Genomic DNA, 25,035 nt, shown 5'->3' with positions numbered 1-25,035 from the left:
ATAAATAACAAAAACCTTTATGAAATGTATTGAACTTGGATTTAACGATTGCACTTGCTGTAGCAAATTTGTTCACAAATAAAAACATTAAATATATTGTTTGTTTTACTCATTTCATAAGCAAATAATTTCAACCTGTATAGACAGAAAGTTTAACTACCACAGGTTATTCGCTGAGAAATTAAATAAACCATCTGATATTTGGTGAAATGATTCACAGTTGCCTGCGTTAAAACTCTGATATAGTCTACATCAGAAGAACTAAAAACAAATAGCATAGCTTTCATTAGTCCCACGATGGTGGACCAACTCATGACTCAGATCATCAGCAGCTTCAACCGCATTGAAAGAATGAGAAAACAAACTATAATGTAAAAAATGACTTTATTTAAACCTTACACAGAACAAACGAAAAGTGAAAGTGTTTACAGGTAAACAGGAAATGATTACATGCGACAGGTGTCATGGAAAGCTTCTAGGGTCCTAAAGTCCCTCCATGTTGGAGGAAGTCCATCCTGTAGATAATGGCCACAGCGCTGACAGGATGACTGAAAGAGTTTAATGTAGCTCCGCAGCCATGTCTGAGAGGAAAACAGGTACGACAGGTAGAGAGACATGAGATAGGTTGAACCAAAAACAGGCATAGACAATAATGGAGGACAGGTGAGTTATCAACAGATATATCACCATGAAAGACCGAACCACAACGTCAGGCATCTGAGGCAACTGGTAGTGCAGCAGGGCAGTGGTGGCGTGGTCGGTTACCTAGGATTAATATAAACAATCAGGGCACTGAACATGAAGATCAGGATGTTTTTTTGACCTGACCTTTTGGAACACCTGGTACTGAGACTTGGTCCAGATGTCAAGCTGAGGAGAAGGGGCGCACAGGTTACCTTGAGGACAGACAGACTAGTTGTCAAGAAAACAGGCAGGCACCAGGCTTTAATCCCTTACCTTTCCTTCTTCATTGTAAACATTCTCATTGAATCCCCGAACAATCGTTCTATCAATGAACAGTGATCGCATCACAACGATTGCTTTCAACACCTTTCCCAAGGTTACCTGCCACAGATGACACAGATGCACCTATTAATACTCTTGGGAAATGTACAAGTAAAATAATGTTTTCATACCAGCAGTACTGCAGATGTCCCGTTTGGTCTGAATAGTTCAATCGTCATGTCCGGAAACATTCTGCCAATCCGAGAGATAACATCATCCACATACCTGTTGACAAATATACAAGTTAGTACTGTAGTCTGTCAGGACATTGTAGTTAAAGTACTTATGTTAAAGAGTACCTGCATTTTTGATGTCTGTCAGTTTCAAGATTCAAAAAAACTTTATTAATCCCAGAAGGAAATTATTTTGCACACTTTGAACGCTGTCACAATTAGAGGTACACGCAAAGTAGTGGACATTACAAATGAGAATACTAACACATATACACACAATCACGTCTAATTACTAGCTACTAGCTTTTATTATATATGTTATTGCACAGATGAAGATCAACCCTTACAGAGAGAGAGGAGGAGCTGTATAGGCTGATGGCCACCAGTAGGAAGGATCTCCAGTGGCATTCTGTGGAGCACCTAATTCTGATCAGCCTCTGGCTGAAGGTGCTCCTCTAGCCAGTTAGCACACTGTGTAGGGGGCGGGAGGTGTTGTCTAGGAGAGAGAGGAATTTGACCAGCATCCTCCTCTAAGCTACAGCATGTGAGGGTCCAGCTGCACCCCCAGCCCTCATGATCAGTTAGTCCAGTTGGTCTACATTCATGCTACTGCCTCAGCAGACCAAAGCGTAAAACACACTGGCCACTACAGACTCATAAAACATCCTCAGCATGGAGCTGCAGACGTTAAAGGACCTGAGCATTGGCCGCCCACATCCAGCCTGGTTCTGCTGGAGGTTTCTTCCTCGTTAGATAGGGAGTTTTTCCTCTCCACTGTTGCTGTCAAATTAAAGGCTTGCTGTATGTGGGATCTGTTGGGTTTAGTTGTGTGAGGTCTTAAACCTTACTTTGTAAAGTGCCTTGCGATAACTTTAGTGTAATTTGGCGCTATATAAATATAAATAAAAATTTGTTTCCAGCAGAACCAGTCTTCAAACCTGAAACAACAACAACAACCTTCACCTTCCAAGTTGCGATAGCAGTTGCCTTTGGAACACTGAGTTACTAGTTGCTTTGCCATCAGCCTTGAATGTGGGTTTCTCCGTACCCATTCACCGCACATTCTTTTGAGACTGTACGCTAGCCGCATGAATAGAGGCTGATAACTAGTGAGCGTCAGAGCCACTATCCAGGAAGAAACATCCAAGATCCATAAGTACATCAAGGATAAAGCTCCAACAGATGGCGTGCTGAGTGAATGTCTCAGGCAGTGGAGAACAGAGGAAGAGATGCTGGAACCCCAAGGTCAAAGTGGCAAACACTTCCCAAGGTGGTAGAGAATGAGCGAGCCAAGATCCTGTGGGACTTCCAGATCCAGACAGACAGAATGGTAATGGCGAACCAACCAGACATTGTGGTGGTGGATAAAGAGCAGAGGAAAGCCGTGGTGGTGGAAGTGGCAATACCAAGCGATGGCAATATCAGGAGAAAGGAGCATGAGAAATTAGAGAAGTACCAAGTGCTCAGAGAAGAACTGGAGAAAGCTTGGAAGGTGAAGGCCACAGTGATGCCTGTGGTGCTGAATGACCTGCATCTGGCCAATGACCTGAAGGATTTCTACTGCCGCTTTGATCAGGCAGCAGACAGTCCTAACACCCCCAGCCATTGTCCAGCAACAGGAACTCTGCCCCACCTGATATGCCCACACATCTTCACACCTCCCCCACTCCCCTCACACTCTCCATCAAAGAGGAAGGTTTGAACAAACTCTTTAAATGGCTGAACCCTGCAAAGCTGCGGGCCCGGACTCTGTCTCCCCCCTCCACCCTGAAGCACTGTGCCAACCAGCTGTCTCCAGTGTTCACAGATATTTTCATCACTTCACTGGAGAAATGTCATCATCCCTGTCCCCAAAAAGTCATAGGACTCATTAACTACAGACCCATTGCCCTGACCTCTGTAGTCATGAAGTCATTTGAGCGCATCATCCTCTCCTACCTCAATTACATCACTGACCCCCTCCTGGACCCTTGGCACTTCACCTACAGAGCCAATCGATCTGTAGATGATGCTGTAAACGTGGCCCTCCACTTCATTCTCCAGCATCTGGACTCTCCCTCCAGCATCCTATGCAAGGATACTGTTCGTAGACTTCAGCTCTGCTACAGTTCCATCCCTGCTCCATGTACCTGACTCCATCTGCAGGTGGATCACAGACTTCCTCACTCACAAACAGCAGTATGTGAGGCTGGGGAAGCTTGTCTCCGATTCCCGGACCATCAGCACTGGATCCCCTCCACAAGGCTGTGTCCTTTCTCCCCTCTTATTCTGCCTGTACACAAACGGCTGCACATCTGGACACAAGTGGCGATGACAGTTGACTTCAGGAAGGACCCAGCCCCCCTCCCCCTGTCATGCTCTGTGACACCCCAGTGACCTCTGCGGAGTCCTTCCGCTTCCTGGGCAACATCATCAGCCAGGAGATCATCCAGTGGGAGCAGAACATCAGCTCCATTACCAAGAAGGCTCAGCAGAGGATGTACTTCCTGAGGCAGCTGAAGAAGTTCCACCTCCCTGTGAAGATGCTGGTGAACACTGCCATCATTGAATCCATCCTCACATCCTCCATCACAGTCAGGTTTGCTGCGGCCACGGCCAGAGACAAGGCCACCCATCTCTCTAATTCCTCATTCTGTAAAGTGCTCTCCACAGGTTTTCTGATTCTGATTTAGAGTAGAAATGTTTCACCTTTTATCCAGTAATTTCATCAGACTGAAGAAGGTTGGCTAGACACTACACTTATGTTTCCAGTTATGTTTCACTTCACTGCTGTACTTACTGAGGAGGTAGCACCAGTGTACTAGGCTGGACCTTTGGGCGTCTCTTGGCTGATGCTCCCATCTGATTGGCTGATCGTTTGAGTGACTGTTGGTTCAACAAACTGGAGGCAAGACCAGCATGATACTGCAACTATACAGTACATAAATCAGCCAGTGCTGCAACTACACACATTACACACATCATCAGGTACCACAGCTTTAAGGCATGTTAGCATGTTGGCTGGGAGCCCTTACCTTGTTGGACCACTTGTATGCCTGTAGCAGTTGAGAATATAAAGGAGTTTTATCCTGAACTGGATCCAGGCTCAACAAACCACTGTTATGAAGAGGATGAGACTCTGAGGGACGTCCCACCAGACCACTGAGCCGCTCCAATTCACTGAGAGGGAGACAGGTGGGAGGCAATCATTATCAGTGCTTACGGTCACTGACACAAACAGAAAGCATGAAAAGCTTTGAACTGCAGTCAAGTGAGCCACTGTTTGCATGTCTGTGGTCACTATATTTGATGTGCGGGATTGGTACGATGCTGACGTTAACAGTGTTTCTACTATGAGAGTCAACAGTACCAAACAGTGAAAAATATATTAAAACTACTGTCATTTGAAGGTCTACTACTAAATTCATGAAATGATGAAAATTTTGTGTAATTCTGGAAATATTGACTGTCCTATCCCATTAAAAGGTCCCTGCACATGCAAAATTCACTTTTTGGACATTACAATACATTTATTCGACTCCCTGGTTCACGTTAAGACACTCCTGGTGTGTTAGAAGTACACCCCCTAGTTATTTCACATTATTTGCAAGTTTATCCAATGCGGTTCAAGAACCATTGTGTCAAATTTGGTGGACTATGTACGCTGCATTCGATTAACAACTCACAGAACCAGCTTCAGCCCCGCCCAGACAAACCTGAATCCCTAAATGTACGTGCAACATTGCATTTCAGTCCCTCACTGTGCACTCTAGCATAGTAGTTGGCGGTAATGCACCTTTCAGTTGGTTGCCACTCGCCATTTAAAAGACAAAAGAAGAAGAAGTCACTCACTGCGCCATGAACTGACATGGAGCCATTAGGGTTCAGAAAGTGCATTGTGTGATATATGGTACTGACGTCATTCACTCAGCTCACATTTTCGCTGCTAGCGTCATGTTAGCCGCTAGCCCGGTGGTAGCACAGCATTAGCGGCTAGCACTAGCCTCTACATGACATACAGTAAAACTTTGGTTTGGCTGTGATAGAAAGTTGTGAGAGTCAGCTGTGTTTCTAATTACTACAGAGCCTGTCGTGTGTATGTCGAAGCCCAAGTAGACCTGTCAGTTTGGGTTATGGCAAGTTCTATCTAAGTCTAACATGTATGTTGTTACGGTCTTCTCGTAATTGTTGCTTATCAAACTGACACGCCACTGCAGGCTGTGGACATACGGCTACCTTGTAGAAGAGTTGTTGCTCACCTCAGGAGAAAAGGTATGTAAATTTAACAGCAGTATGATAATTTGTTGGCCAATAGGCAGTTTTATTTGACAGAGATTTTGGATTTCACATTTCAGTAGTTGTAGTATTCATATTCTGATCTATATTATTGTCTATATATTTACTCTGTGTGCAGTTGGTCAGCTTATTTTCATATTTTAGTCTGTTGACAGGTAATTTGTAATTCTAGTGTTATGGTGCAGATTATGTGCGAAATGTGATGGAGACCATCTTCAATAAAGTCCTGCTACACCCAGGTCTTTAATAAGGTCTGTATATGGAGGACCTTACTAACATCCCTGTCCCACTGGCCCTCTGAGCAGAATTTGAGCAATTTGATTTAACAAACCAGCACTATAAAAGCTAAGTTGAAAACTGGTTTGCTCCAAACACCATTAAAACTGATTTAACTACCTCTATATATTGTTTACATTTGTGAAGGTTGTAAGATACATAGGAAATACTGGACATTTCATTTTCACCTCCTAGAGTGGTGTCAAGGAAAACAGCTGCATCCTCCAACCGTACAGCAGCCGCACTGCTTCCGAAGTCTACCAAAATGTGATGAAGACAATAAAGATGCTCACATCTCCCCAGCCAACTGCCCATTATATACCTGTTCCACTCCAGAAACTATGCTTTCAACATAACTATGAATCATACCCATTCATTTTGTGGTCTGCACATTGAACTGTGAAGTAACTTATCCAGCATTAGTTACCATGGCTAACCATAGCACCAGTGCTGGTGCTATGGTTGACAATAAAGTTGGCTTTGACTATTGCTGTTTCACTAAACATTTTTTATGAGGGAAAACAGGCAGATGTTTTATAATATTTCAACTTTTTCAACTTTTGAGTTTTTGCCATGAAAACAAAATTTTAGGTATTTCACAGGTGGTCCTGGTCCAACATAAGTGGCTTGTCCCTCAGGAAACATGGCCGTGATCCAGACCAGGGAAGATGGGATGACAACTTGGACTATTTACCCTAGAAGTCCACAGCACCTGCTTACAAGACTTCTAATCTTATCTTAAAAATATATTAGATCAATATCTATTTAGAACCAAAACTATGTTTGTAAACCAGGTTTCCCAGGTACATTATGATTAATCTGGAAATAGTAAAATGTTCTAAAATTGTTTATGAATTTGAGAGATACTGATTTTTTTCATGCATGTGTAATTGTCTGATATTCTGTATAGTTAAATGTGTTCTGTAATGAATACACATTCAATCATACTGGCTCCGGTCCTTGATCATCAACCGTACATGACAGTAGGTTTGGCAACTGGTAGAGGCATCTTGAGGTAAGATTTATCGAAATTTTAAATACCATGTCACATTAATAAAAGTATTAAACACATGCAATATCTTGACAGCAACAGTTGCTCCCAAACAAGCTGTAGTCGTGTTATGAATATTCTGTTGTATTAATTCAGGCTGCTCATTGGCAACCATTAGTATTAGCATTAGCAGTTAATCAGGTAGCATATTATATAAATCAATAAATTAAATTAAATGTGGAATTGCCAGTTAGATTTACCTTGCGCCAGTCGAAGTGCAACCACTTCAACAGCCTCCCATTCGACTTCAGAGTCAGATTTTCGATCAAACATATCGTTGAACTCCACTACGAGGACGAGCTAGCCAGTTTCGCTGTTACAGGGGATTCAGTGACCGTGACTTGTGATCAACACATGTTTTCAGACAGACCGTGTGGGCGATATACACATCTTTTTGGCATGAAAAGTTACAGACACCTTAGTGAGACATCAAGGTTCCAATTGTTTGCATAATTGGACCTTGCTCATGCTACACATTTGCATTGTGTAGCAAGAAAAAAGCGTGTGCATGGACCTTTAAATAAACAAATAAATGCAGAGGCATCTGTCATTGCAAAGCTACAGCCATGTTCCTACAAAGTTAACCAGCTGTTTATTTCGTTATTCCCTCTTTCATGTCTGTCTGTTGAATGAAAGTAGGCGGGGCCATCTACATCCCAGAGCGGGGACACTGGGAGGGATGGGGAAACACGCATCAACATGCAGGACAAAGATCTGTGTTTTTCTGCCTGCTACAGCCTCGGCTGCGTTGGGTTGTTAGTGTCCCTTTCACCTGTACCATATGAAATGTGTTCCTACAAAGTTGACCAGCCGCTTTCAGAATCAGAATCGTTTTTATTCCCCAGGTGTGAACAGGGCAAACATTACTTTTATTTACAAAAAAAAAGTTCACATATGGTTTGTCCTTTTCTGTCATTTTTGGTGATGTTACAGTGCAAACGATATTTGAACTAGTTTTTTTTTGTAAAAGGAACAAAGCTTCCCACATTTGAGAAGGATCTGAAACTGTCTTATTGTATTGTTGATGTCTGTTATTGCTTCCTTCGGAGAGACCGCTAGCCCAGCAGATCATTTCAACACCTTGTAGTTGGAACTATTTAGAAAACCCTGTAGTCCTAGTGTTAAAGGGGTCATATCATGCAAAATCCACTTTTTAGACATTTTGGAGCGTTCCTATGACTCTATGGGTCACATATAAACACAATGAGCGCGGTAGAATTGCATTTCCTCCTTTTTTTTAAAAACGTAAATTTTCCCCTCCAATGGAGAGAGAGCTTTTCCTACTCTGAGACCGGGTCCCAGTTGTCGTCGCATTGGTAGGAAGTGCTCCCTGCAAATCCTGAACCACCACCCCCACAATGATCCCGAACCAAAACTGGACTTCCGCCCTTTCCCCCCTCTCACTCACCGTGAACAGATGAGCATGGCAGCGCACATGTCCTCTCACAGAAGGTGTTCAGTTCTTGGGTGTTCTAACCAACACCAAATCTATTCACTTTACCAAGGGATCAACAATTGAGGTCTTTGTGGGTCACTTTTATTTTAAATGGACTGGTGCCAGAAACACTGCCTCAGCATTTATACACATGTGCATTTCAAACGAGGGTGCGTACAATGCTGGATTTGTTTCACGGCTCCTGTTGGAAAAAAAAAGGATCTATTCCTACAGTCCGTCATTCAGTCATTGAAGTAAGTAAATGCTTGATATTTATGTTTTAAAATATTAATTTGTCTGTTTAAAATGTAGTAACCTATATGTGAGGCAAGTTAGTAGCTAGCTATGCTAACGGCTACAGCCAGTCAACCGAGCCTTTGTCACCTTCAAATGTACTCATGTGGGCTCCTGCAGCCACACACCTGTGAGGAGAAAAGCTAATGGCTATCGGCATCGAGCAGCTACAGGCAGGGAGCGGTGGGTCTAGCTTTTGGCCTTTTCTGTAATCGCATACACCTGGGGGGAACAGCTGATAGCTCTCAGCGGCTACATGCAGAGAGCGGTGGATCTAGCTCGCTGTAGTAAGTACATGCTTGATACTTAATATGTTGGTTGGTCTGTTTAAAATGTAGTAACCCACATGTGGGAAATCGTTATCGCCCTTCGAGCGGCGACAGGGAGGGAGCGGTGGATCTAGCTCGCTGTAGTAAGTTTGTGCTTGATACTTTTGTTATCTAGATATGTTAGTTGGGTCTGTTTAAAATGTAGTAACCCACATGTGAGACAAGCTAATCGCTAGCGTTGCTAACAGTTACAGCAAGTCAACCGAGCCTTTGTCCCTTTCAAATGTGCTACTCTGAGTTTGGGCAATCACACACCTGTGTGGGAAACAGTTAATAGCTATAGGCCTTCGATCGGCGACAGGCAGGGAGCGGTGGATCGAGCTTTTATCCTATTGACGTGCTGCCGCTCCTGTTTGTGTGTTGCGTTAGCCGTTAGCATGCCGTTAGGCCTTTGCAGTTTAGAGCTACAGCTGGTCGATCGCTACAATAAGAAACTGCAGATGAACGCTGTTATGTTTATTACCCCGTCCTGTGTCACAGCCCAAATCAACTTGTCAGAGAAATCACTGCGGACTGTTGGTACACAGACATCCACTGCCCAGCTCAGGAGTGAAGGTATGTGAGTTTGTATGTGAGTTTGACTGACGGTAAGCGTATCGCGTCACTTCCGGTTACTGAGGTTTGCTGCCGCTCTGTGTGTACAGCGTTACTCTCCGCTCTTTTCTAAATATTATCGTTTTATATCCGATAGCGACTGCTAAAAGTTCCAAAACAAGCTTGTAACACTCAAGCATCTTTTCCTTTCATTAAACGTCCTGCTAATTTACACTGTTATCTAAGTGTTTTCTCCGCTAGCGTAGCTCCTAGCTTACTTTCCTGCTATGGCTTCCCCCCTTTTCCTCTCCCTCTCGCTCTGTTCGGTGCTCGGGTGTGGTCTTATGTTTAGCTATCCTCCGCCTCCTTTAGTGATGGTAATGGTATCTGTTAATAGGTGTACGCTAGTTGCAGGGTTGGAGGCGAGGGTGTTAGACCTTAGAGTCTCGGCTTCGCCACTTTAGAAAACAGGCCAGCTAGCCAGGTCCCTTTAGCAGTGCGGAGCCTCCTAGCTTAGCTGCTACCAGTCCCCCGGCAGGTCCCAGGCAGCTGGGTAACGACTGGGTGAACGCTCATAAGAAACGTAGCTTTAGGCAGGCGCCCACGGTTCACCACCAACCGCTTCACGTTTCAAACAGATTTTCCCCACTCAGCGATACACCCGCTGAGAAACCCACTCTGATCATTGGTGACTCCATAGTCCGAAACGTGAAGTTAGAGAATCCAGCGGTCATAGTTAAGTGTTTGCCTGGGGCCAGAGCGGGCAACGTTGAGTCTTATCTTAAGCGTAAGTACACTAAGATCGTAATACACGCAGGAGCTAATTACGCCCGGTTACACCAATCGGAAGTCACTAAAACTAACATTGAGTCGGTGTGTTCGTTCGCCAAAACAATGTCGGACTCCGTAGTTTTCTCTGGACCCCTCCCCAATGTGACCAGCGATGACATGTATAGCTGGCTGTCATCGCTTCACCGCTGGTTGTCTAGGTGGTGCCCTGCAAGCGATGTGGGCTTTGTGGCTAATTGGAGCACTTTTTGGGGAAAACCTGGACTGATTAGAAGAGACGGCATGCATCCCACGTTGAACGGAGCCTCTCTGCTTTCTAGTAATATGGCCATGTTGCTTAGCCTCCCCATTCCGTGCCAACTCAGAGTGGAGCCCAGGTTGCAGAATCGCAGTTATACACGCCTCTCTGCATGTTCTCTACAGCCGCCACCCACTCTTAGTCTTAGTTATCGCATAGAGACGCAAAGTAACAGTAAGTTAATAAAGTGTGGTTTATTAAATATCAGATTTCTCTCATCTAAATCCTTGTTAATAAATGACTTGATAAGTGACCATCACATACTGTAGATCTGTTCTGTCTCAATGAAACCTGGCTGCAGCAGAATGAATATGTTACTTTAAATGAGTCGACTCCAATGAGTCACATCAACTATCATGTTCCAAGAAGTACAGGTAGAGGTGGAAGAGTAGCAGCCATTTATAAATCAGATTTATTAATTACTCCTAAACCTAAACATAGTTATAACTCATTTTAGAGCCTCACTCTTAGCCTTTCTCGCTAAGACTCTAAAACTCAGAAGCCAGTTGTGTTTTGTATTGTTTACCGTCCTCCTGCTCCATATTTGGAGTTCTTAACTGAATTCTCTGAATTCTTATCTGAGCTAGTTTTTAGCACAGATAAAGTCATTGTAGTGGGAGACTTTAACATTCATTTAGATGTTGACAGCAACTGTCTCAGCCCTGCTTTTAAGTTCTTAATAGACACTATTGGTTTTACACAGCAGGTAAATAAACCCACTCATCGTTTTAACCATACCCTCGATCTTGTCCTGACATATGGGGTTGAAATTGATAATTTAATAGTTCTTCCCCAAAACCCTCTGTTATCTGACCATTTCTTATTAACTTTTGAATTTAGCACAATTGACCTTACAATAGCGGGAAAGAAATGTTACTATAGCAGATGTTTATCTGACAATGCTGTTGACAGATTCAAGCAGATGATTCCATCATCTTTTGCCTCAATGTCTTGTAGATACATAGAGAACAGTCACCTTAATCCTTATGAACAGGTTGACTGTCTTGTAGATGATGCTGCAGCTTCTCTACGTACAATGTTAGACACAGTGGCTCCTGGACTAGACAACTAGAAAGACAGTGGCGTTCCAACAGAATAAATGTAAACTGCATTGCATGGAAGGACAGTCTCAATGAAATATAAAAAAGCACTTGTGCTGCTAGAGAAAAACATATTATTCCTCCCTAATTGAGGAAAACAAAAACAACCCCAGGTTTCTTTTCAGCCACTGTAGCCAGGCTGACAAAGAGTCATAGCTGTATTGAGTCTACTATCCCCTTAAATCTCAGCAGCAATGACTTTATGAACTACTTTACTAATAAATTATTATCATTAGAAAAAACATTCAGCAGCGACTTCTTCCAAATGACAGAAAGCACTGTCTAGATCCATTAACTTAAATTTATTAAATCCTCTGTCTTACCTAGACAGCTTCTCCCCCATAACTCATATGGAGTTAACCTCCATAATCAACTCTTCCAAGTCGTCCACTGGTCTCTTTAGATCCAATCCCAACCAGGATTACTCAAAGAAGTTCTACCTTTAATCAGCTCATCCATATTAACTCAAATCAACCAATATTACAAACTAGGCTATGTACCACAGGCTTTTAAGGTGGCTGTGGGTCAAACCTCTATTGAAAACCAACACCCTTGACCCTGGACAACTAGCCAACCTATAGGCCCATTTCAAATTTACCCTTTATTTCCAAGATTCTGGAAAAAATCGTTTGGCTAACAATATCTGACCACCTTAGTGGGAATAACCTGTATGAAGATTTTCAGTCAGGATTTAGAAAACATCATAGCACAGAAACAGCTCTGGTTAGAGTCACTAATGATCTTCTATTAGCTTTCGGACAATGGTCTAGTTTTCTGTCCCTTGTCCTGTTAGATCTTAGTGCTGCATTTTATACAATTGATCATCACATTCTATTACAGGACACTAGAACATAGAATCGGGATTAATGGAACAGCATTGGGATGGTTTAAATCCTATTTGTTGAAACAGATTCCAGTTTGTTCATGTTAATGATAAATTCTCCCACGCACAAGGATTAGCTATGGAGTTCCACAGGGTTCTGTGCTGGGTCCAATTCTGTTTAGCTTATACATGTCTCCTCTAGGTGAGATTATTAGAAAGCATTCTATAATTTTCATTTTACGCAGATGATACTCAGCTATACATGTCCTTGGAACCAAATGAAACAGATCAACTAGTCAAAATTCAGGGTTGTTTAAAAGACATCAAATCCTGGATGTCCCAAAACTTCCTTCAACTAACTCAGATAAAACCGAGATTCTTATTGTTGGGCCTAAAAATCTGAGAGAGACACTATTGAGTCAGATAGCCACCCTGGATGGCATAACATTAGCTTCAGATTCTACTGTGAGGAACCTTGGTGTCATGTTTGACCAGGATCTCTCTTTTACATCATACAATTAAACAAATCTCCAGAACCGCCTACTTCCACCTTAGAAATATAGTTAAAATCAGGAAGCATCCTCTCTCAGAGCGATGCAGAGAACTGATCCATGCATTTGTTACCTCTAGGCTGGACTACTGTAACTCCTTACTCATAGGATGTCCTAACAGCTCCTTAAAAAACCTACAGCTCATTCAAAATGCTGGCAGCCAGAGTTCTGACAGGACTTAGAAAGACAGATCACATTTCTCCTACATTAGCTTCTCTGCACTGGCTGCCTGTAAAATGTAGGATAGAATTTAAAATTCTCCTACTCACATACAAAGTACTCATGATAAAGCTACTTCTTATCTTAAAGACCTTATAGTTCCTTATGCTTCCCAGCAGAACACTTCGTTCTCGAGAGCGCTGGGCTACTTGTGGTTCCTAGAGTGTTTAAATGTAGAACAGGGGGCAGAGCTTTTAGCTACCAAGCTCCTCTCCTCTGGAACCAGCTCCCTCTTCAGGTTCGAGAAGCTGACACACTCTCCACCTTTAAGATTAGGGCTTAAAACCCTTCCTTTTGATAAAGCTTATAGTTAGAGATGGTTCAGGTCACTGGCAATTATTGTTAGTCACAGGAACCATCTCTTAGTTAAGCTGCAATAGACATAGACTGCTGGGGGACTTAATTTATACACTGAGCTCCTCTGTTTCCTTCTACCTACTCTGTCCCATAACCTCCCATCATTGTCCCATGTTTAACTAACCTTGTCTCTTTCTGTCCAGTAGTTGTGCTTCTCTCCTCTCCCCCCCCCCCCCACCCCCACTCTTTCTCCCTCTCTGTCCTCACCCACAGGTATCATTGGACTCAAAGTTTGGTGTCTGTGATGGGCAGCTGCGGATCCAACCATCCTGCCTGCATCCAGTCCCTGGTCCCTACCATCCTGCCTGTGCCTCTGTTTGTTGCTTGTTGTTGCTTGTTGCTGTTGCTGTGCTTTTCTATCTCTCTATCCTCTCACCCCAACCGGTCGAGGCAGATGGCCACCCACATCCAGTCTGGTTCTGCTGGAGGTTTCTTCCTCGTTAGAGAGGGAGTTTTTCCTCTCCACTGTTGCTGTCAAATTAAATGCTTGCTGTATGTGGGATTTGTTGGGTTTAGTTGTGTGAGGTTTTAAACCTTACTTTGTAAAGTGCCTTGAAATAACTTTGTTGTGATTTGGCGCTATATAAATAAAATTGAATTGAATTGAATTGAATTGTATGTACCAACAGTAAGATAGGCAATAGAAGATTTTATTTTTAATTGGTATATACTGTTTAGATTTTATATTTAAATTGTAACAACTCTTTATCTGTTGTTTTAGCACAGACAGACCTGTCCTCTTGTTTGGTTTAATTTTTTGTCTGGTATTGTGTATTCTTACATTAGAGAAGGTTTTGACCTACATAATAATGAACATTTCACTAATCTACAATTCTGATTGCAGTACCTTTTGTTTTGATGAGGTGATGGTAAGGACAGCCACAGCTTCCATCTGGTAGAAGACTGCTTCTGCTCAGTCTTCCAAATAGTGATGAGAACAAGGATCACCACATCTCCCTGGTCATCTATTTACAACTATACCTGTCCTGCTGCAGAAACAAATCAAGTGTACCCCCTACCTAGGACATGGACTGTTTACCCTACTTCCATGCATTTCGTCTGCAAGGCCCTGCAAAAGCTTTTGTCCTCCAACCCCAGACTTCTTAATTAACTCAGTAACCTATACATTGCACATTGGAGTGTGAAGGTAACAGTTTGTTCTAGCTTTGGAGTAGTGGTGCCTTTTTTTGGTTAACAATAAAGTTGGCTTTAACTATTACGTATTTCACTGAACTCTGTTTCTAAAGGGAAAACACTTTTATTCAGGAAATCTTAAATAGTATTTTTATTTTAAATAGTATTTAAATTACATGTTTTTCTCTTTCTAATATGGTAAGCAATAAAGTTGAACCGGCCATAAATAATAAGCATATAAATTATATATTAATTAAAAAAAAATCCTAATGAGTATTGCACTCACAAAAAAACACATTTTTACTCAAATGGTAAAGGGGTTATTCCATCCATCATACAATGAGTGTTTATCCTTCAGGAAACTCTGCCTTCATCTACAACCCAAGCATGAAGAGATGGCAACTCAGATTCTTCAACCCAGGAATCCCCAGCACCAGCTCACTAGCCTCTGTAGACTAGATACCTGTAACAACTTCAGCTATAGAGACATATTACTGTCAGATTTATCAAGAATGACAAAAAACATAATTAAAAGCAGTAAAAATGTGTCAGGTCAATATATAATTTGAACCAATGCTTTTTGTTCCCAGGTAGGTCATGCAGTGATTGCTCTAAATATTAATGCACATTTTTTTAAATAAAAGTATGTCACAGCAGCAGCACAAGTAAGACAAAAACAGTGAAATGTGTAAATGTAAAATGTATTTATATTATTTCAGCTATGCTCTCAAACTTTTATTTATTTGTATAATGTGAGCTAAAGTAGTGTTTTCTATTAACGAGAGTTTTCCAGGTAAGTCGTGTTGTGAATATTTAAGCTGCACAGGCCATTTAGCATACGCATTAGCAACCGCTAGTCACTTTGCAAATTACATAAATCAACTTGAAAAAGTAATTTTTCAAGAAATTACGTGGGAGAGCTGATCTGCTGCCACAACGATGCCAAACGCTTATTAAGCTGCTGACGTCAAAAAGTTGACTACGGCAAAACGATGAAAATGAGAAAATGTTGAAAGATTAAAACGATGATAAAAGATGGCCATTAAAAAAAATTCCAAAGTTGACCAAGGTGAAAAAATGTCAAAGAATAAAAAAGTTGACCGGGGGGAATTGTTGACAATCATAAATAAGCTGACTAGCTTTTTAATTTGAAGAAAGTATTTGTAATTAATTCTGTGTAATAGTTTATTAACTAGTCAAAAATGTACCAGTTAGAAACAAAGATCTTGCCATTTAAGGAAATAAATTACATTTGTGCTTTTATTTTGAAAGAATTGAGGTTGTGTGTAAATGATTACTAAACTATAAAATAGTCATTAAATAGTCATAATTTATCTTTTAAAAGCGAAAATCGCCCTATTAAAGCAAAGGATTTAGATTAAGCCCTTTCAGAATAAAAGCACCATGAGTGTGAGTGGTTATTTACTGAACCGTAAAATAATCTCATTATTGATTGGTAAATATGCAGAACCAAATATTTTTAGAAAATCTTGCCATTAAAAGGTAAAAAATTGCATTGGTGCTTTTATTTTGAAAGGACGTAGAGGAAGCATGTGTGTAATTACTAAACTGTTAATCTATCTTTAAATACTCAATTACCCATCTAAAGGCAGAAATATTGCTATTAAAGCTAATTATTTGGCTTGGTGCTTTTATTTTGAAATGATTTGGAGGAAGTGTGTGCTTAATTACTACACAATCCATTAGTGTGGTTGACTAATCAGTAACAAGCATGGAACTGCTCTGTACACTGAGCATCAGCAGTTTGACCTGTCAGTCAAATCTGCAGCTGCGCCATCGCCATGGAGACGAAAGACGGGACAATCAGGCTCACTCTGCTCTGTGAAAGCAGACTTTCACCCTTGATAAACAGGCTTATTCCAGCTAAACCATAATAGTTATTACAAAAATATTTTCATTTTATGAATCCCAAGGCTTCCCTGAACATGTGGAGTTAATTTTATGTTTAAGGATGAAAGCTTGTAGCCACAGTCGTAATTTCAAAATATGTCTCCTCCTGTTTTCTTCTCCAGACGTCTGCCAAAAATCATCATTAGAGTCTATGGGAGAATTTCAAAATCTCTCTGTGCTTTGAGGTCGATAGCGACTAAAGTATAGGCCTGAGAGTATAGCCAGACACATCATTAGAAAGAAGACAAGTATGACTAAGATTTAGGGTGATAATAACATTGATAGAGTAAAAATTGTGGCTGTAGCGACGCGTTAAAGACACAAGTTCTGTCTTTAAAAAGCGCACCCTCTCACTGTAGCTGTGACATCACGCACTCTAGCTGACACAATACACACTAATGGAAAAGCTGAAAATTTAACAAAAACCACACGATATTTAAACGCTCACAAGTCGAAAAGTATAGAAGATAGATGACCATTATAAAAAAACTATGAAAAAAGTTGAATAACGTTAAAAGTTAAAAAGCTGAGAACATAAAAAGTAATAGCCCACATTTCCTAAAGATGACACACGTTTAGAAAGTTGAACGACGATTCTACGATGAAGTGTTAAAAAGTAGATAGCTATCAAAAAAAGGGCGGAATAAGTAGAAGAAAAATAACTAGAAAAAGCATTTCCATAAGAAAATGCACAGTGAATGCTTCCAAGCTGAAAATATTCCTGAAGAGTTGCTGAAAGTAACTGAAACATTTAAAACAGATGAAATAGCTCAATCATGTAAAGCATAGTTGAATGTATCTAAGGAGAAATAGGAATTGATTAAACAGTGCTGAATATTTGCAGAAGAAGCTGAAGTAGTTCAATTTCATATGGAGGAAACACGAAAAAGATTTGCTGAAATCAACAAACTGCTGAAAATCAATTAATTAATTTGTTGAAATATAGCTAAATATATCAAAATGGCTAAATATTGTAATTAATAGTTTTAATTTCAAGAGCTGAATGAGTAGCTAAACGTTTTGAAAATATTTAATACGGCTTAAATTTGCTTCAGAACAAGTATTTTGATTTGAATTGATAAATGTTGAAGCTTTGAAGGAAGTGTGTGCAGATAATTGCTGAACAGTAAAATAGTTTCATTAACTGGTTATAATTAACTAGTCAAATTCACAAAAGCAATATTTAGGCTAAATAATTAGATTGGTGCTTTTATTTTGAAAGTAATTTGAGGAAGTGTGTGTCCTAACTTGGTAAACTGGAAAAAGCGCTCATTAAGTTGTCCTAAATAACAAAAAAGCAGTCAAAAGCAGAAATTAAAAAGGTTTAGAGTTTAGTTAGTTGCACTAAAAGTTTAGTATTCTTATTTTGAAATGACTTACAGGAAGCTTGTGTGAGTAATTGTTAAATTGTTTCATTAACTAGTAATAATAAACCAGTAATTACTGGTATAGACTTATTGCTGAATTTGAATTGACCATTCAAAAACAGAATTTATTCTATTAAAGCAAAAAAAATTGGTTTAATGCTTTTATTTTAAAACGATTTAGAGATGTGTGTGTTTATAGCTAAACTTTAAAATAGTCTTATTACTTGTCACAATTAACCATTCAAAAACAGAGTTTATGCTATTAAAGCTAAAAATTTGAATTGGTACTTTTATTTTGAAAGGATATTGAGGACACCTGAACAGGCAATTACTAAACATTAAGATTGTCTTATCATCTAGTAACAATACACCAGCTGAACCCAGAAATATTGCCCTTTTTAGCTAAAGATCTGGAATGGGGCTTTTATTTTGAAAGAATTTGGAGAAACTGTGTGTGCAGTATTTTAGTCTAAATAAATAGTCATGATAAACCCGTTGAAAGCAGAAATATTGCTATCTTTAGCTAAAAATCGGGATTTGGGCTTTTATTTTGAAAGGATGTGGAGAAGCTGTGTGTGCTTAATAGCTAAACTGTAAAACAGTCACAATAACCATTCACGATTACCCATTCAAAAGTATAAATAGTCCTAATAAAGGCAAAAATTTGGATTGGTGCTTTTATTTTGAAAGAATATGGAAAAGGCCTGTGCAGGTATTTGCTAAACAGTATATTAATCTAAATAACTAGTCATAATACACCTGTTGAAAGCAGAACTATTGTTATCTTTAGCTAAAAATCAGGATTTGGGCTTTTATTTTGAAAGGATGTAGAGGGGCTTGGTGTGCTTAATAGCTAAACTGTAAAACAGTCACACTAACCAGTCATGATTACCCATTCAAAAGCACAAATAGTGCGATTAAAGCTAAAAATCTGGATTGGAGCTTTTATTTTGAAAGGATTTAGAGGTTGTGTGTGAGTAATTACTAATCTATAAAATGGTCATTAGACAGTCATAATATGTCATTCAATAGCAAGAATTGCCCTATTAAAGGAAAAAATTTAGGTTAAGCCCTTTCAGAATAAAATCACCCTAATAAGTGTGAGTGGTTATTTGCTGAACTCTAAAGTGTCTCATTAACGATTGGTAAGTATTCAGAACCAGAAATGTTCTAATCAATCTTGCCATTAAAGGTAATAAATTGTAATTGGTGCTTTTATTTTGAAAGGATTTAGAGGAAATGTGTGGGCGTAATAGCATAACTGTCAATTAGTCTTTAAATAATCATTATTAACCATTCAAAGGCAAAATCAGTGCAGTTAAAGCTAATAAATTGCATTGGTGCTTTTATTTTAAAAATGACATAGAGGTAGCATGTGTGGGTAATTACTAAACCGTTAATCTATCTTTAAATAATTATAATTACCCATATAAAAGCAGAAATGTTGGTATTAAAGCTAATTATTTGGCTTGGTGCTTTTATTTTGAAAGGATTAAGAGGAAGTGTGTGCTTAATTACTACACAATCCAATAGTGTAGTTGAGTAATCAGTAATATGCATGGAACTGCTGTCTACACTGAGCATCAGGAGTTTGACCTGTCAGTGAAATCTGCAGCTGCGCCGTCGCCATGGAGACGAAAGGCGGGAAAATCAGGCTCACTCTGCTCTGTAAAAGCAGAGTTTCACCCTGTATAAACAGGATTGTTCCAGCTAAACCATAATAGTTATCACAAAAATTATTTCATTTTACGAGTCCCAAGTCTTCAATGAGCAAATGGTGTGAATTTTATGTTTGAGGACAAATGTTTGTAGCCGCAGTCGCAATTTCAAAATACTTCTCTTGTTTTTCTCCCCAGACGTCTGCCGAAAATTATCATTAGAGTTAATGGGAGAAATCCAGGATCTCTCTGCGCTTTGAGGTTGATAGCGACTAAAGTATACGTCTGAGAGTATAGCCAGACATATCATTAGAAAGAAGACAAGTATGACTACGATTTACTGAAATAATTACGTTGATAGAGTGAAAATTGTGTCCGTAGTGACGAGTTAAAGACAGAAGTTCTATCTTAAAAAAACGCCCCCTCGCACTCTGGCTGTGACATCACGCACTCTAAATAACGCAATACCAAGGTCATCTTTTTAATCATCATCAAATCACTACTTTTGATTTGAAGAAAGTTTTTGTAAATAATTACTTAACTGTGTAATAGTTTAATAACTAGTAAAAATTTAGTCAGGGACAAAAATCTTGCCATTTAAGGTAAAAAATTACATTGTTGCTTTTATTTTGAAAGAATTTAGAGGTCGTGTGAGTGATTACTAAACTATAAAATAGTCATTAGATAGTCATAATGTGTAATTCAATAGCAAGAATAGCCCTATTAAAAGGAAAAGATTTAGATTAAGCCCTTTCAGAATAAAATCACCCTAATAAGTGTGAGTGGTTATTTGCTAAACTCTAAAATAGTCTCAGTAACGATTGGTAAGTATTCAGAACCAGAAATGTTCTAATCAGTCTTGCCATTAAAAGGTAAGAAATTGTTATTGGTGCTTTTATTTTGAAAGGATTTAGAGAAAATGTGTGGGGGTAATAGCAAAACATTCAATTAGTCTAAATAATCATAATTAACCATCCAAAGGCAAAAACGGTGCAGTTAAAGCTAATAAATTGCATTGGTGCTTTTATTTTGAAAGGACGTAGAGGAAGCAAGTGTGGGTAATTACTAAACTGTTAATCTATCTTTAAATAGTCATAATTACCCATCTAAAAGTAGAAATGGTGATATTAAAGTTAATAATTTGGCTTGGTGCTTTTATATTGAAAAGATTAAGAGGAAGTGTGTGCTTAATTACTACACAATCCAATAGTGTAGTTGAGTAATCAGTAATAAGCATGGATCTGCTCTGTACACTGAGCATCAGCAGTTTGACCTGTCAGTGAAATCTGCAGCTGCGCCGTCGCCATGGAGACGAAAGGCGGGGAAAATCAGGCTCACTCTGCTCTGTAAAAGCAGAGTTTCACCCTGTATAAACAGGTTTGTTTCAGCTAAACCATAATAGTTATCGCAAAATTTTTTTTCATTTTACGAGTCCCAAGGAAGGTTTGTAGCCACAGTCGCAATTTCAAAATACTTCTCCTCTTGTTTTTCTCCCCAGACGTCTGCTGAAAATTATCATTAGAGTCTATGGGAGAATTTTAGGATCTCTCTGTGCTTTGAGGTCAATAGCGACTAAAGTATAGCCAGACACATCATTAGAAAGAAGACAAGTATGACTACGATTTAGTGAAATAATTACGTTGATAGAGTAAAAATTGTGGCTGGTGCGACGAGTTAAAGACAGAAGCTCTGTCTTTAAAAAGTGCACCCTCGCACTTTAGCTGTGACATCAAGCACTCTAGCTGACGCAATACTAACTAATGGAAAAGCTGAAAATTTAACAAAAACCACACCATATTTAAACGTTTACGAGTCGAAAAGTATAGAAGATACGACAACGCTGATTTACAAGGAGAAAGTTGAACGATGCTTGACGCTTTTGAAATTGAAAGGACGTTTCTACGCCAAAGTATGACGATGATAGACGCTGATGAAAAGAGGGAAGTTGACGAAAAGTTGAACGATGATTCCCATAGACGACCATTATAAAAAAACGATGAAAAATGTTGAATAACGTTAAAAGTTGAAAAGCTGAAAACATAAAAAAGTAATAGCCCACATCTCCTAAAGATGACACACGTTTAGAAAGTTGAACGACGATTCTACGATGAAGTGTTAAAAAGTAGATAGCAATCGAAAAAATGGCGGAATAAGAATAATAATAAAGACCGAAGATAACAATAGTGTGAGAGCTGTTCAGCTCTCCCACTAATAAAGACTGAAGATAACACATCTTGCATTAGCCAAAATCTGGTGACTTCAACAGCCTCCTCTTCAGCTTCAGGGTCAGATTTGGGATCGTAGACGTATGGTTCTACTACGCTACGAACCAGCTGGCTAATGTGCAGTCCTATAGTGGGTCTTTATTAAATCCTCTGTCTTACCTAGACAGCTTCTCCCCCATAGCTCATATGGAGTTAACCTCAATAATTAACTCTTCCAAGTCGTCCACTTGTCTTTTAGATCCAATCCCAACCAGATTACTCAAAGAAGTTCTACCTTTAATCAGCTCATCCATAATAAATCAAATCAACCAATCTTTACAACTAGGCTATGTACCACATGCTTTTAAGGTGGCTGTGGTCAAACCTCTATTGAAAAAAACAACCCTTGACCCTGGACAACTAGCCAACTATAGGCCCATTTCAAATTTACCCTTTATTTCCAAGATTCTGGAAAAAATCGTGGCTAAACAATTATCTGACCACCTGAGTGGGAATAACCTGTATGAAGATTTTCAGTCAGGATTTAGAAAACATCATAGCACAGAAACAGCTCTGGTTAGAGTCACTAATGATCTTCTATTAGCTTCGGACAATGGTCTAGTTTCTGTCCTTGTCCTGTTAGATCTTAGTGCTGCATTTGATACAATTGATCATAACATTCTATTACAGACACTAGAACATAGAATCGGGATTAATGGAACAGCATTGGGATGGTTTAAATCCTATTTGTTGAACAGATTCCAGTTTGTTCATGTTAATGATGAATTCTCCACACGCACAAGGATTAGCTATGGAGTTCCACAGGGTTCTGTGCTGGGTCCAATTCTGTTTAGCCTATACATGTCTCCTATAGGTGAGATTATTAGAAAGCATTCTATTAATTTTCATTTTTACGCAGATGATACTCAGCTATATATGTCCTTGGAACCAAATGAAACAGATCAAATCCTGGATGTCCCAAAACTTCCTTCAACTAAACTCAGATAAAACCGAGATTCTTATTGTTGGGCCTAAAAATCTGAGAGAGACACTATTGAGTCAGATAGCCACCCTGAATGGCATAACATTAGCTTCAGATTCTACTGTGAGGAACCTTGGTGTCATGTTTGACCAGGATCTCTCTTTTACATCATACATTAAACAAATCTCCAGAACCGCCTACTTCCACCTTAGAAATATAGTTAAAATCAGAAGCATCCTCTCTCAGAGCGATGCAGAGAAACTGATCCATGCATTTGTTACCTCTAGGCTGGACTACTGTAACTCCTTACTCATAGGATGTCCTAACAGCTCCTTAAAAAGCCTACAGCTTATTCAAAATGCTGCAGCCAGAGTTCTGACAGGACTTAGAAAAAGAGATCACATTTCTCCTACATTAGCTTCTCTGCACTGGCTGCCTGTAAAATGTAGGATAGAATTTAAAATTCTCCTACTCACCTACAAAGTACTCAATGATAATACTCCTTCTTATCTTAAAGACCTCATAGTTCCTTATGCTCCCAGCAGAACACTTTGTTCTCAGAGCGCTGGGCTACTTGTGGTTCCTAGAGTGTTTAAATGTAGAACAGGGGGCAGAGCTTTTAGCTACCAAGCTCCTCTCCTCTGGAACCAGCTCCCTCTTCAGGTTCGAGAAGCTGACACACTCTCCACCTTTAGGTTAGGCTTAAAACCTTCCTTTTTGATAAAGTTTATAGTTAGAGATGGTTCAGGTCACTGGCAATTATTGTTAGTCACAGGAACCATCTCTTAGTTAAGCTGCATTAGACATAAACTGCTAGGGGACTTAGTTTATACACTGAGCTCCTCTGTTTTCTTCTACCTCTTCTGTCCAATAACCTCCCATCATTGTCCCATGTTTAACTAACCTTGTCTCTTTCTGTCCAGTAGTTGTGCTTCCCCCCCCCCCCACTCTCTCTCTCCCTCTCTGTCCTCACCTACAGGTATCATTGGACTCAAAGTTTGGTGTCTGTGATGGGCAGCTGCGGATCCAACCATCCTGCCTGCATCCAGTCCCTGGTCCTATCAGTTTTTCCTCTCCACTGTTGCTGTCAAATTGCTTGCTGTATGTGGGATTTGTTGGGTTTAGTTGTGTGAGGTTTTAAACCTTACTTTGTAAAGTGCCTTGAAATAACTTTGTTGTGATTTGGCGCTATATAAATAAAATTGAATTGAATTGAATTGAATTCTTTCGTGGAGGATTGCGGTGGATTGCATTGTCACACTACTGCCACCTCCTAACCATGCGGTGGCTCGTATCCATGGAGCCACTATAAAAAATTTTTTTTAAAAAACAACAAAAAAGGTATGCGCTTCTGCACAGAGGTGTGGCAAGTAGCTTTGCTTGCGACACGCCCAGAAAACACAGCGTTTGCTGATGGGGAGTGAAAACTACATATTGACAGGAGCAGTGTGGACGATCTAAAGGGTTTTGTGGAATGAAAATTCACAGAGACCTTACTGAGACATTAAAGTCCAATATTTTTTAGAATGAAACGTATGATCAGTCTCCTTTAAGCAGCTTCTGCCATGTGGCGAGAGACGGTACTGCATGAAAATGAACGAACCGTTCACCGAGAGGAGGCCTATAAAAGATTAGTTCATATTGAAGGAATCATTCAATAACGACACATCACTGCTCGCCGGCTCATTCAGTTCATCCCTCACTTCCTCCCATTTTAAACTGGCCATGCCCACATGCTACACTGCAGCTTGACAATTATCTGAATCATTTCCGTTTTAGACTTGATATCCGACGTAGCGTTGATAAATTGATGAAGGGGTCAGTCAGACAGAATTCAATTGGCTCGATCTCAGCGGGATACTTAAAACCAACGGGAAGCCCGAATACAGTTCAGTTCTGTGAACTTACTTGAGGTCTCTGTTGACTGCCTGCAGATTGTCCTGGAACTCGGCTATAAACTGCTTCTCTCGACCCTCTAGAGTCTCACGGTTCTTCATGCCATCCTTCAGGGACTCGAATACGCGGCTTACGCTGGACCTGAGAGCCTGGATGCCGCTGATGGCGTGTGAGAACGCGTCCAGGTTCACTCCAACGTTCACCACGTCCGCCATCTTGTCTACCAGTGCCTTGCGGCGCGCAACGATGACGTGTGACGACAGAAACGCGCAGAAACAGTGCCACTTTTTAAATTTTATTCATTTCACGAATTCAGCATCAATGGGTAAGAAATGGGGAACCTGCTTTAAATCTAGGATTTTAAACTGACTTCT

At 40.1% G+C, this 25,035-nt stretch overlaps 2 protein-coding genes across 2 annotated transcripts in view; one reads left to right on the top strand and one right to left on the bottom strand.

Moving 5' to 3' along the window:
• Positions 1 to 367: 367 nt before the first annotated feature.
• On the bottom strand, positions 368 to 24,876 carry med27 (mediator complex subunit 27). Its single transcript, XM_029160981.3, has 8 exons — positions 24,674 to 24,876; positions 4,193 to 4,337; positions 3,958 to 4,088; positions 1,137 to 1,230; positions 958 to 1,065; positions 829 to 870; positions 688 to 765; positions 368 to 581 (listed from the first exon to the last, which is right to left on the bottom strand). The coding sequence occupies exons 1-8, from the start codon at positions 24,874 to 24,876 to the stop codon at positions 447 to 449; spliced, it is 936 nt and encodes a 311-aa protein (XP_029016814.1). The 3' UTR covers positions 368 to 446.
• The window catches only part of ntng2a (netrin g2a), a 35,889-nt gene continuing 35,700 nt past the window's right edge, over positions 24,847 to 25,035 (top strand). The window contains exon 1 of the mRNA XM_055511536.1: positions 24,847 to 24,986. The gene's annotated coding sequence lies outside the window, so the exon portion shown is untranslated. The remainder of the gene's footprint in view (positions 24,987 to 25,035) is intronic.

Source organism: Betta splendens, chromosome 9 (assembly GCF_900634795.4).
Source record: "Betta splendens chromosome 9, fBetSpl5.4, whole genome shotgun sequence".
NCBI classification, from domain to species: domain Eukaryota; kingdom Metazoa; phylum Chordata; class Actinopteri; order Anabantiformes; family Osphronemidae; genus Betta; species Betta splendens.
This window is presented reverse-complemented; position numbering and strand designations above follow the sequence as displayed.